This window comes from Colobus angolensis, unplaced genomic scaffold, assembly GCF_000951035.1.
Source record: "Colobus angolensis palliatus isolate OR3802 unplaced genomic scaffold, Cang.pa_1.0 Scaffold420, whole genome shotgun sequence".
Lineage (NCBI taxonomy): Eukaryota > Metazoa > Chordata > Mammalia > Primates > Cercopithecidae > Colobus > Colobus angolensis.
In genome coordinates this window covers 720341-732539 of record NW_012117600.1, presented here as the reverse complement: position 1 = coordinate 732539, position 12199 = coordinate 720341, and the positions used below count along the sequence as shown (strand labels likewise).

The 12199-nt window shown below is 54.2% G+C and overlaps 1 protein-coding gene across 1 annotated transcript in view; it reads left to right on the top strand.

The window, feature by feature from the left end:
- Positions 1–12199, top strand: part of RPAP1 (RNA polymerase II associated protein 1) — a 20873-nt gene that overhangs the window by 6834 nt on the left and 1840 nt on the right. Inside the window, exons 6-21 of the mRNA XM_011956672.1 lie at positions 129–341; positions 1373–1488; positions 1785–1883; positions 3004–3105; positions 3312–3479; positions 3735–3917; positions 4039–4173; positions 4269–4439; positions 5868–6025; positions 6762–6920; positions 7044–7245; positions 7660–7769; positions 8009–8204; positions 8697–8849; positions 9067–9209; positions 9795–10551. Of these exons, the coding sequence (XP_011812062.1) occupies positions 129–341; positions 1373–1488; positions 1785–1883; positions 3004–3105; positions 3312–3479; positions 3735–3917; positions 4039–4173; positions 4269–4439; positions 5868–6025; positions 6762–6920; positions 7044–7245; positions 7660–7769; positions 8009–8204; positions 8697–8849; positions 9067–9209; positions 9795–10551 (3065 nt within the window). The remainder of the gene's footprint in view (positions 1–128; positions 342–1372; positions 1489–1784; positions 1884–3003; positions 3106–3311; positions 3480–3734; positions 3918–4038; positions 4174–4268; positions 4440–5867; positions 6026–6761; positions 6921–7043; positions 7246–7659; positions 7770–8008; positions 8205–8696; positions 8850–9066; positions 9210–9794; positions 10552–12199) is intronic.

The following is a 12199-nucleotide window of genomic DNA, read 5'->3' as shown; positions in this document are numbered from 1 at the left end:
GATGGGCCACAGGAGTACCCAGAAGGCTCAGGCCCAGGCTGGGAAGCAGCTTGTCCTAGTCCTTGGCACCCACAGACAGGCAATATTCAGCAGGTTGTAGGTCTGTAGGAGGCCAGGGAGGATTTGCCCTCACTCACTCTCCCCTCTACCTTCGCCTCTAGACCCCAGCTTGGTTGCTTTCTTGAGATCTCACAGCCGCACCCAAGAGCAAACAGGAGAGAAGGCCTCTGAGGAGCAGAGGCCAGGAGGACCCTCTGCTAATGTCACCAAGGAGAAACCCCTCATGTCAGCTTTTGCCAGTGAGCCAAGGAAGGGAGACAAGCTGGAGCCAGAAGCCCCAGGTTTGCAGGAGGCGGGGTCATATTTTGGTGGATAAAAGTAGGGGAAATTTTCCCTTCTCCTAGGCCTGGCAAATGAGAGAAGAGAGAAGCTTCTGTGCTTTCGGACATCTAACATTAATCCTCATTATTGACTTCAAGTCAGTCTTCATTGCTGATGCATGTCTTCTTCCTGCACATGCTTCCTGTTTTCTTGTCCTGTTACTGCTCCTTCCCCGCCTTCCCTTTTAAGGGGCAGCAATGCATGATGGCTGAATCCCACCCCACCCCCTCCTGGCAGACTGTCTTCCTGCCCTTGCTGTAGCTGCCCCAGCTCCGGCTCTGTCCATCCCACTGTTCTCTCTGCTCACAGTGTCGGGGGGAAGATGGCAGGGCCAGGGTAATGGGAGAGGCAGAATCTGACAAAGGTCTTATGAACATGCCAGACCAGAAGCAGAGAGGCCAGTGGAAGCACTCATTTCCCAGAAACTAGATTATTTCATTAGTGATTAGCAAAAGAAGAAATTGAATTATGACAGCCAGGAACCTCATGCCCCCAAAGGAGCTCCAGGCCAGCTGAGCAGGTCGGGTGGGGGTAGGCGTGAAGGAGGAAAATGCTCTGGGATTTGTTTCTGTATCCTGCCTCCCAGGAGCAGTATAGCTGCTTCCTCCTCCTTGTCCCCACTCTCCTGCTCCTTTAAGGGCTGGTACTGGAGAGTGGAGAGTGGTGCCCTCCCAATATATGTGGTCCTCCTTCTTCCTCTTTTTCACCTTTCTTTCTCTTTCTTCCTTCTCCTCCTCCTTCTCTCTCCTTTCCCAACAAATCCTGGGGGTCAGCAAGGGGCCCAGGATGGAGTGTGTCTGTCATATTTGAGATTTTCACCCCAGCCCCAGGAGTTCCAGTCCCTGGGCCATGCCATTTAGCCATAACTGAGGGTAGAAGCTGGCAGATCCTGGAACAGAAGTGGATATGGCAGCTGCTGGGTGATAGTGGGGACCCCTGTGGGTAGTGAGCTGAGCCCTTTGGGGAATACTATCATGCTGTGTCTCCCCAGCTCTGGCACTGCCCATGACCCCTCAGAAAGAATGGCTGCACATGGACACTGTCGAGCTGGAGAAGCTCCACTGGACCCAGGACTTGCCCCCTCTCCGGCGGCAGCAGACACAGGAGGTGAGGAGGGCCCGCTGGCCTACAAGGGGAGGGTGAGATGGGGCAGGAGAGGAGCTGCTGCTCTTGCCCTCAGAACTCAGGCCTTTCTATTGCCCAGAGCCTGAGAAGCATCTCTCCTTTGCTCTCACCCACCTTTCCCATCACTCTGCCTGGCCCCCAAGGCCAGATAAGCCCCATTTCTGGTTAGAAGTAGAGTCAGCACCTAAGTCCTGAAAGGCCTGGGATTGAAGGTGGGGAGTGGGTGTGTGAAGGTCGCTGGTGCCCCCAGACCACAGTCCTCTTTCTCTTCCCATTAGAGGATGCAGGCTCGATTCAGTCTTCAGGGAGAACTACTGGCCCCTGACGTGGACCTGCCCACCCACCTGGGTCTGCACCACCATGGAGAGGAGGCAGAGGTAAGGCATGGGACTGGAGAGGACGGAGCAGCTCTTTTAACCACCCTGTGGAAAAGGATCTCTGGTCAACTGCCTTTGACCTTCTTTGTGCCCTGTTCTAGTTCATGCCCTTGCCGTGCATTCAGTTTCTTTTGTTGGGAGACGGAGTCTCGCTCTGGCCCAGGCTGGAGGGCAGTGGCACGACCTCAGCTCGCTGCAACCTCCGCCTCCCGGGTTCAAGCCATTCTCCTGCTTCAGCCTCTGGACTGGCTGGGATTACAGGCGCCCGCCACCACATCCAGCTAATTTTTGTATTTTTAGTAGAGACGAGGTTTCACTGCATTAGCCAGGATGGTCTTAATCTGAGCTCATGATCTGCCTGCCTCGGCCTCCCAAAGTGCTAGGATTACAGGCATGGCATTCAGTTTCTTAGGTTCAAAATCTTGATCCTCTCTCCACATTCTGGTCAGTTGCTAGAATTTACCGATCTTCTGTCACCGCCTCATGATGCCTCCTGCACTGTGGCCTTGCTTCCTCTGCTTGCTCTCCATGCCCTCCATTCTCCGCCCCCCTGCCATTCCATGCCTCACGGGGCTGCCATGCTGATTTCTCCTGGCCCAGCTCAGGCCATGCCTTGCCTCCAGAAGCTGGCTTCCCTCTGCTCGCAGAATAAGGTCCTGGTCTCACCTGGGCAAGATATTCCTTCCACCTTCTGTCCCTGCTGACCCTGCTGCTCTGCCTCCTTCACTTCCCGCTGCGCCGCTCTGTTGGCTTTTCCCCACATACCTCCTGTGCTCAGGGCCCTCCAGGACTCCACTCGCTCCAGGGAATGCCTTTGCTTTTTGCTCCATGACAGGCCACTGAAGCTCTACCCATCCAGAGACCAGTTCAGTTTTCCAGGTCCCCTTCTCTCTTTCTCCTGTCCGCTGGTTGCAAATTAAACATAGTTACCATGTTCCTTTGCATCTGCCTTATGGCATGGTTACTTGTATGCAAGTCTTATCTTTACCGGCTTGAGGCTCCATGGAAAGCAGGGCAGATTTCACTTATTTATCTTTGTCTTTCCTGTGATACCTTGCTTGGTGTTTTGGGGGCACTGTGCTGTATCCTGGCTGCTTCTGACTTCTTGTCCCTGCCCCAGAGAGCGGGGTACTCCCTACAGGAGCTGTTCCACTTGACCCGCAGCCAGGTGTCCCAGCAGAGAGCACTGGCACTGCATGTGTTGGCCCAGGTCATCAGCAGGGTGAGTAGATTGACAGCCTGGTCCTGCCCACCCTACCCTCCACCCCACAGCCTCAGACTTCCCCATCTCCTGCCCTTTTCACTCGGGCTGACTAGCCAGCTCTATGCTTCTAACAACCGAGGATCACAGGGGGGCAAACGAAAGATTAGGGCAAAGCCTCTAGATAACGTCAGCATCTTCAGCAAGGTTTTATCCTCCTGCCCCAGGCCCAGGCTGGTGAGTTTGGGGACCGGCTAGCAGGCAGTGTCTTAAGCCTCCTTTTGGATGCTGGTTTCCTCTTCCTACTGCGCTTCTCCTTGGATGACAGAGTAGATGGGGTCATTGCAACTGCCATCCGTGCTCTTCGGGCTCTGCTGGTGGCTCCTGGAGATGAGGTACTACAGGGATAGGAATGAGGCTTGGGCTTGGAGGTGCCAGGGTCCATATTCCTATTACTGGGCATGGCCCCATTGCTAAGGCTTTGCAGGCATGATGTAGAATGGGATGGCAGGCGTCTCCCTCATCTCCTAAAGGCCCCAAAGCCCAGGAGCCTTGCCTTTCTGTTTTTGTTGGGGGGACATCCTCTCTACTCCTGGATCCATTTCCTGGCCCCTTCAGTATTGCCCCCGCAACTCCCTTTCCTCTGGCAGGAGCTCCTCGACAGCACCTTCTCTTGGTACCACGGAGCTTTGACGTTCCCTCTGATGCCCAGCCAGGAGGACAAGGAGGATGAGGACGAGGATGAAGAATGCCCAGCAGAAAAAGCAAAAAGGAAAAGCCCTGAAGAAGAAAGCCGGCCTCCACCTGACCTGGCCCGACATGATGTCATCAAGGTAAAGGGACAGCTCCTTTCCCATCCCATGGCCCAGGGGACGAGCACATGCTGGAAAGAGGGGTCATCAGTGCCCGGGGCCCAGCTGCATTTGTCAGTGGGTTTCTCTCTCCCACTCCCAGGGGCTCCTGGCTACCAACCTGCTGCCTCGGCTGCGCTACTTGCTAGAGGTGACCTACCCAGGACCTGCTGTGGTCCTTGACATCCTGGCCGTGCTCATCCGCCTGGCCCGGCATTCCCTGGAGTCAGCCACAAGGGTGAGAAAAAAGGGAGCAGGGAATGGGCACAAGGCTGTGGGCCTTGTCTTGACCCACAGCCTCCCTGCCTCCCTTTCTCCTCCTGTCTCCCATAGGTCCTGGAGTGCCCTCGGCTGATAGAGACTGTAGTTGGAGAGTTCTTGCCCACCAGCTGGTCTCCTGTGGGGGCAGGGCCTACCCCTAGTCTATACAAAGTACCCTGTGCTACTGCCATGAAACTACTTCGTGTCCTGGCCTCAGCTGGGAGGAATATTGCTGCCCGGCTGGTGAGCAGGACATAGGGCGAGGGATGGGGGAATGCATGGGACAGGGTTAGGTTGGGAGCTATACATGGCTCCTGAACTCTGGGTGGCCAGCTCTTGCCATCTTCTTCCTCTCTGATCCAGTTGCTTAGAAATGCAACAGAAACCACCAGGCATGAACCTGTTGACTGGAGCCTGGTGCATCATATAGGGGTACTGTGGTCTCATGATGTGATAGGAGGTCTCCCTGTTCCCTAGACCCAGATCAGGGCCTCATGCACATAAGCACTCATCACCTATAGCCAAGTAGCCCTAGAGAAGGTGCCCAGCAAACCTGGCTAAAAAGAGGGAGGGCTAGGTGTAGTGGCTCAGGCCTGAATCCCAGCACTTTGGGAGGCCAAGGCAGGAGGATCACTTGAGGCCAGGAGTTCAGGGGCCAGCCTGGGCGACATAGTGAGACTCTGTCTCTATAAAAAACAAAAACAAAAAATTAGCTAGATGTGGTAGCACATGCCTGTAGTCTCAGCTACTCGGTATGCCGAGGTAGAAGGATCACTTGAGCTGGCAGGTGGAGGCTGCAGTGGGCTATGATTGCACCAACCACTGCACTACAGCCTAGGCAGCAGGGTGAGACCCTGTCTCAAAAATACTACTACTGGCCAGCCAGGTGTGGTGGCTCACGTGTGTAATCTCAGCACTTTGGGAGGTCAAGGTGGTGGCTCACTGAGGTTAGGAGTTCGAGACCAGCCTGGCCAACATGGCAAAACCCCGTCTCTACTAAAAGTACAAAAATTAGCTGGGTGTGGTGGTGCGTGCCTGTAGTCACAGCTACTTGGGAGGCTGAGGCAGGAGAATTGCTTGAACCTGGGAGATGGAGGCTGGAATGAGCCAAGATCATGCCATTGCATTCCAGCCTGGGTGGGAAAACAAGACTCCGTCTAAAAAAATATAGTAGGGGCTGGGTGCAATGGCTCACACCTGTAATCCCAACACTTTGGGAGGCCAAGGTGGGTAGATCACAGGGTCAGCAGTTCGAGACCAGCCTGGCCAACATAGTGAAAACCCATCTCTACTAAAAATACAAAAATTAGCCGGGCATGGTGGCACGCGCCTCTAGTCCCAGCTACTCAGGAGGCTGAGGCAGGAGAATCGCTTGAACCCGGGAGGCGGAGGTTGTGGTGAGCCAAGATCGCGCCACTGCACTCCAGCCTGGGCAACACAGCAAGACTCTGTCTCAAAATAATAATAATAATAATAATAAATGATAAAAAATAATAAAATTGAGATTTTAAATAAATAATATTTATTTAAATTTTATTTATGGATGAGATATGACTGTGGCACCAGAGGGGCCTGGGTCAGGATTGAGTTAAGCCACCCTCTGTCCAGCTGAGAGTAGCTGGACTTAAGATGCACAGCGGACCCTGATCCCCAGACTGTGCCCATTTCCAGTTGAGCAGCTTTGATCTCCGGAGCCGCCTGTGCCGCTTCATAGCTGAGGCTCCCCAAGAACTGGCCTTGCCCCCAGAGGAAGCTGAGACGCTGAGCACCGAGGCCCTCCGTCTGTGGGCTGTGGCTGCCTCCTATGGCCAGGGCGGTGACCTTTACAGGTGAGGAGAGGCAGCGGGTAGGCTCCCCCTAGATACCTTCAGTTCTGTTCTTCCAGCCAAATCAAACACCTCAGCCTTGCTCAAAGTCCCAAGTTTGGAGGAAGGATAAGAACGAGGGGGAGGATTTCTGCCAGATGTGAAAAGGCTTAGGAGTCAGGCCCAGCCAGGGAAGAGGGGGACAAACCTGGGTTAACCGTATTCTATGCTCAAAAGCATTGGCTGGGCACGGTGGCTCACGCCTGTAATCCCAGCACTTTGGGATGCCAAGGTAGGCAGATCACGAGGTCAGGAGTTCGAGACCAGCCTGGACAATATGGTGAAATCCCATCTCTACTAAAAATACAAAAATTAGCCAGGTGTGGTGGTGCATGCCTGTAGTCCCAGCTACTCAGAAGGTTGAGGCAGGAGAATCGGTTTAAGCTGGGAGGCAGAGGCTGCAGTGAGCCGAGATCACTCCATCACTCCACTGCACTCCAGCCTGGGCGACAGAGACAGAATCTGTCTCAAAAAAAAAAGAGCATTGGTATCTGTGAAATCACATTTAAATTCCCTGTTGGGGGCAGCATTGAAGGACTACATCCTTTCCATTCTTTAGGGTTGAGCCTTCCAAGAGTGCCCCACTCTTCCTCCTCATCCTCCTTTACCAAACTGCAGATCCCTGGGTCAGGGCTGTGACCTACATCTCATGTCTTCACCTGCTTTCATGCAGTGAAAATCAGTCCCTGTTCTTCCCTAGGGAGCTCTACCCAGTGCTGATGCGGGCCTTGCAGGTGGTGCCACAGGAGCTCAGCACCCACCCGCCTCAGCCCCTGTCCATGCAGCGGATAGCCTCACTGCTTACTCTCCTCACCCAGCTGACTCTGGCAGCTGGCAGCACCCCTGCTGAAACCATCAGGTAGTTTATAGCCAGGACCCACAGGACAGGTGGAGGGCTCCTCCACAGGGCTGGGGTGACTGGAGCGTAGAGGGGCGTGAGGCAGCCAGATCCTCACTGTGGCCCCCTTTGGCACTTTTGTAGTGATTCTGCTGAGGCCAGCCTCTCGGCCACCCCTTCCTTAGTCACTTGGACACAGGTGTCTGGGCTCCAGCCTCTTGTCGAGCCGTGTCTAAGGCAGACCTTGAAGTTGCTGTCCAGACCTGAGATGTGGAGAGCCGTGGGCCCAGTGCCCGTTGCCTGCCTGTTGTTCCTGGGTGCCTACTACCAGGCCTGGAGCCAGCAAGTGAGTGCCTCCTGCTGGCCATCTACCAGGCCCCCGCACCCTGCCTTCAGCTACATTCCACCTGTTGCTCCCTCTCTGTGTCCATCTCTCCACTCCTACTTCCCCATTTACTGTCTTCCCTTTTAATTCCTACCCTTCTTCCTCTTTTCACCTCCATATCCCCGTGGAGCTTCCCAGAAGCCATGTTGGTGGGGACCAGAGAGCCCATGCAGCAGCTCAGCCTTCCTGTAGCCTGCGTGCTCTCTCTTTATGCCCCCTACACATCGGGGCCTTCTCTCCCAAGAAGGCTAAGCCTGCAGAAGCCTCCAAACGTGCTCTTTTGGGCTCTTGGGATGGTGGCATTGGCCTGGGTACACAGGGGCTAGGAGAATGAATGGCTGGGCCATCAGCTCAGTGAACTCCTTGGTCCACCAGCCAAGCTCGTGCCCAGAGGACTGGCTCCAGGACATGGAGCGCCTGTCAGAGGAGCTGTTGCTGCCATTGCTGAGTCAGCCCGCCCTGGGCAGCCTGTGGGATTCCCTTAGGTACGTACTGTGTGTGGTAGCTGGGGGAGTCAGGGGAGGAGACAGTTTCATCCTTGTGGGATTCCTGGGTCCAGTTCCCTGGTCCATCCCAGCGTGCAGGCCCTCAGCCCAAGGGAAACCCGAGTCCCTAGCAGGCAGCAGTGGGGTGGGCTCCGAGGAGTGTGGGCACTGACCTCCACAGCCAGGCCCCCCGTTAGTCTTGGGTACAGACCTAGCAGCTCTTTACACTTTACCTACAGGCACTGCTCCCCTCTCTGCAACCCACTGTCCTGTGCGCCAGCCCCTGAAGCTCCCCCCAGCCTCGTGTCACTGGGCTGCTCGGGAGGCTGCCCCAGTCTCAGTCTGGCTGGCTCAGCCTCACCCTTCCCCTTCCTCACTGCCCTCCTCTCTCTTCTCAATACCCTTGCCCAGATCCACAAGGGGCTGTGTGGCCAGGTAAGTGTGGGGTGCCTAGTTAGGGGCCAGGCAAGGGGCCAAGACGGCAGGAATCAGAAAGTGGGAGGGTGGAATGGGCGCGGTGGTTCACGCCTGTAATCCCAGCACTTTGGGAGGCCGAGGCGGGCAGATCACCTGAGGTCAGGAGTTCGAGACCAGCCTGACCAACATGAAGAAACCCCGTCTCTACTAAAAACACAAAATTAGCCAGGTGTGGTGGCGCATACCTGTAATCCCAGCTACTTGGAGGCTGAGGCAGGAGAATTGCTTGAACCTGGGAGGCGGAGGTTGTGGTGAGCTGCACTCCAGCCTGGGCAACAAGAGCGAAACTCCATCTCAAAAAAAACAGAAAGTGGGAGGGTGTCCCATGGGGAAGGGAGGCCTTCTCCTGGCACTCATTTCCCTGAGTCTGGAGAGAGGGGCAGCCACCTTGGGAGCCCTAGAAGGCATCAGAGTCAATTTCTGTATCTGAACAAAATTGCTTTTCCTCAGCTGGCTGCCATATTGGCTGCTCCAGGACTCCAGAATTACTTCCTCCAGTGTGTGGCTCCTGGGGCTGCCCCACACCTCACACCCTTCTCTGCGTGGGCCCTGCGCCACGAGTACCACCTGCAGTACCTAGCACTCGCTCTGGCCCAGAAAGCGGTGGGTCCCCCTGTCTGACAGGTTCTGACCCCATCCCATTATCCCCCTCCTGTTTCTGTGGACCCCAGCCTGCTTCTGCCAGGCCATGCAGCTCCCACTTTCCTCCAGACATGCCCTGGACCTGTGCCCTTCAGCCTCACTTTTATCCTCTTCCTCACTTCTCTCTGCCACGTCCCCTTCTCCCACACTAGATAGCTCCCTGTTTTTCTGTCTGCAGGCAGCACTGCAGCCACTGCCAGCCCCCCATGCTGCCCTCCATCATGGTATGGCCTTGGCCCTGCTGAGCCGGCTGCTGCCTGGAAGTGAGTACCTCGCCCATGAGCTGCTGCTGAGCTGTGTATTCCGGCTGGAGCTCCTCCCGTAAGTGCTTGGTTGGTGGCATCAACTCAGCCCTTTTGGACACTGCTGTGGTTGTTAACAGAGCAGCCCTGAATTTGGAGCCAGACCTAAATTCTCTTTCTTCCATGGATGACACTTAATTCTTCTGAGCTTCCATTACCTCATTAGTGAAGTGAGTATCAGGCTAAACACACCCAAGAATGATTGTGAGACTTCAGTGTAACTGCATGGCTAAAAAAATGGTATATAAATCAGTTACACACATGTAATAGCCATCAGCTACAGTGTTTACTCTGTGTCTGATACTCCCTTATGTATTTATCAACATTTTAAGTATTTTACTTGGACCATGAGATAGATACTATTATTACCCTTATTTTACCTTGAGGAAACTGAGGCTCAGAGAAGTTACGTGAACTCATACCTAGGCAGCTGGCTCTAGCGTGCATCCCCTTAACTGCTACACAGCACTGCGTGGGAGGTTGTTAAGGGAGCAGAGAGGCACAGGTCTGGACCTAGGAGCCTCCAGGAAGTCCCAAAGAGCTGGCACAGCCTCCAGGTGCTGTGGTTCCAGCCCTCATTTTTGGCTTTTGGGTCCCATTACAGGGAAAGAACATCAGGGGGTCCAGAGGCAGCCGACTTCTCTGACCAGCTGTCTTTAGGAAGCAGCAAGGTCCCTTGGTGTGGGCAAGGGACTCTGCTAGCTCAGGCCTGCCAGGACCTCCCCAGCATCCGCAGCTGCTACCTGACTCATTGCTTGCCAGCCCGAGCCAGTCTGCTGGCCTCCCAGGCTCTGCACCGAGGGGAGCTACAGCGAATCCCAACCCTGCTACTGCCTGTGCCTACGGAGCCACTGCTGCCCACCGACTGGCCCTTCCTGCCGCTGATTCACCTCTACCACCGGGCTTCAGACACCCCCTCGGGACTGTCTCCCGTGGACACCGTAGGCACAGCCATGCGGGTCCTGCAGTGGGTGCTAGTTTTGGAGAGCTGGCGCCCCCAGGCCCTCCGGGCTGTGCCCCCTGCTGCCCGCCTGGCACGGCTCATGTGTGTGTTCCTGGTGGACAGTGAGCTGTTCCGAGAGTCCCCAGTACAGCGTCTGGTGGCAGCCCTCCTAGCCCAGCTCTGTCAGCCTCAAATCTTGCCAAACCTCAACCTGGACTGCCCACTCCCTGGCCTGACGTCTTTCCCTGACCTCTATGCCAACTTCCTGGACCATTTTGAGGCTGTCTCTTTTGGGGACCACCTCTTTGGGGCCCTGGTCCTCCTGCCCCTGCAGCGTCGGTTCAGTGTCACCTTGCGCCTTGCTCTCTTTGGGGAACACGTGGGAGCCTTGCGAGCTCTGAGTCTGCCTCTGACCCAGGTACTTTTTCAGTCCAGCAGGACCTGCAAGGGTACCCTGCACTGGGCCCCAGGGACAGTCCTGAGCCTTGAGGAGCTTTGGAAGACCTTAGCTTCCTCATCTTACCTCTTGGGGTCTTTGAGGGGATTAAGAGAATCAATGAAAAGGGCTTAATGTGGGCTGGGTGTGGTGGCTCACACCTGTAACTGTATTACTTTAGGAAGCCGAGGTGGGTGGATCACCTGAGGTCAGGAGTTTGAGGCCAGCCTGGGCAACATGGTGAAACCCCATTTCTACTAAAAATACAAAACTTAGCTGGGCGTGGTTGGGGGTGCCTGTAGTCCCAGCTACTCGGGAGGCTGAGGCAGGAGAATCACTTGAACCTGGGAGGCGCAGGCTACAGTGAGCCGAGGTTACGCCACTGCACTCCAGCCTGGGTGACAGAGCAAGACCCTGTCTCAGAAAAGGGTTTAACATGGTATCTGGCATATGGTGGGTATTCATTACTATTAATAAGGCATAGTTCCTTGTTCATCAGTGCTACAATCTAGATAAGAGATTTACTGAAAACCTGCATAGTTCTGAATTATTCAGATGCTAGGTGTTGTCAGGATTCAGAGAAGGGAAAGATCAAATTGGGCTTTGTGGAAGAGGTGGGGATTGACCCAGGCACTTTAGGTTGGGTAGAATTTGAATTGGTGAAGAGGTAGAAAGGCAGGAGATTCCTAGCAGAACAACATAAGCAAAAGGAGCATGACAAAGGGCAGAAAGAGGGAGGAGAGATTTCTGTTGGGAACTTAAGGCTAAAAACAAGTGAAGTCTGAGAGAGCCTCAAATATCAGGCTGAGGACTTAAATGTATATCCCAGCACTCTGGGAGGCCGAGGTGGGCAGATCATCTGAGGTCGAGTTCAAGACCAGCCTTGCCAACATGGTGAAACCCTGTCTCTACTAAAAAAAATACAAAAAATTAGCTGGGCATGGTGGTGCGTGCCTGTAATCTCAGCTACTCTGGAGGCTGAGGCAGGAGAATCGCTTGAACCCGGCAGGTGAAGGTTGCCGTGAGCCCAGATCGTGCCACTGCACTCCAGCCTGGGCAACAAGAGTGAAACTGTCTCAAAAAAGAAAAAAAATAGTTTTTTTTTTTTTCTGGGTGAGGTGGCTCATGCCTGTAATCCAACATTTTGGGAGGCCAAGGCAGGAGGATCACTTGAAGCCAAGAGTTTCAGACCAGCTTGGGCAACATAGCCAGATGCCATCTCTACAAAAAGTTATTTGAAAATTAGCCAGGCCTGGTGACTTGCTCGTAGACCCGGTTACCCAGGAGCCTGAGACAGGAGGATCACTGGAGCTCAGGAGGTTGAGGCTGCCAGTGAGCTATGATCACACCACTGCATTCCAGACTTGGAAATAGTACGAGACTCTATTTAAAAGGAAAAAAAGTTACTATGTTTTGTTTTTAAGATTTTGTTTTTCTTTTCTTTCTTTCTTTCTTTCTTTTTTTTTTTTAAGATAATCTCGCTCTGTTGCTCATGCTGGAGTAAAATGGCCTGATCTCGGCTCACTGCAACCTTCAGCTCCCAAGTTCAAGCGATTCTCCTGCCTCAGCCTCCTGAGTAGCTGGGATTACAAGCACACAACACCATGCCTGGCTAATTTTTTTTTTTTTT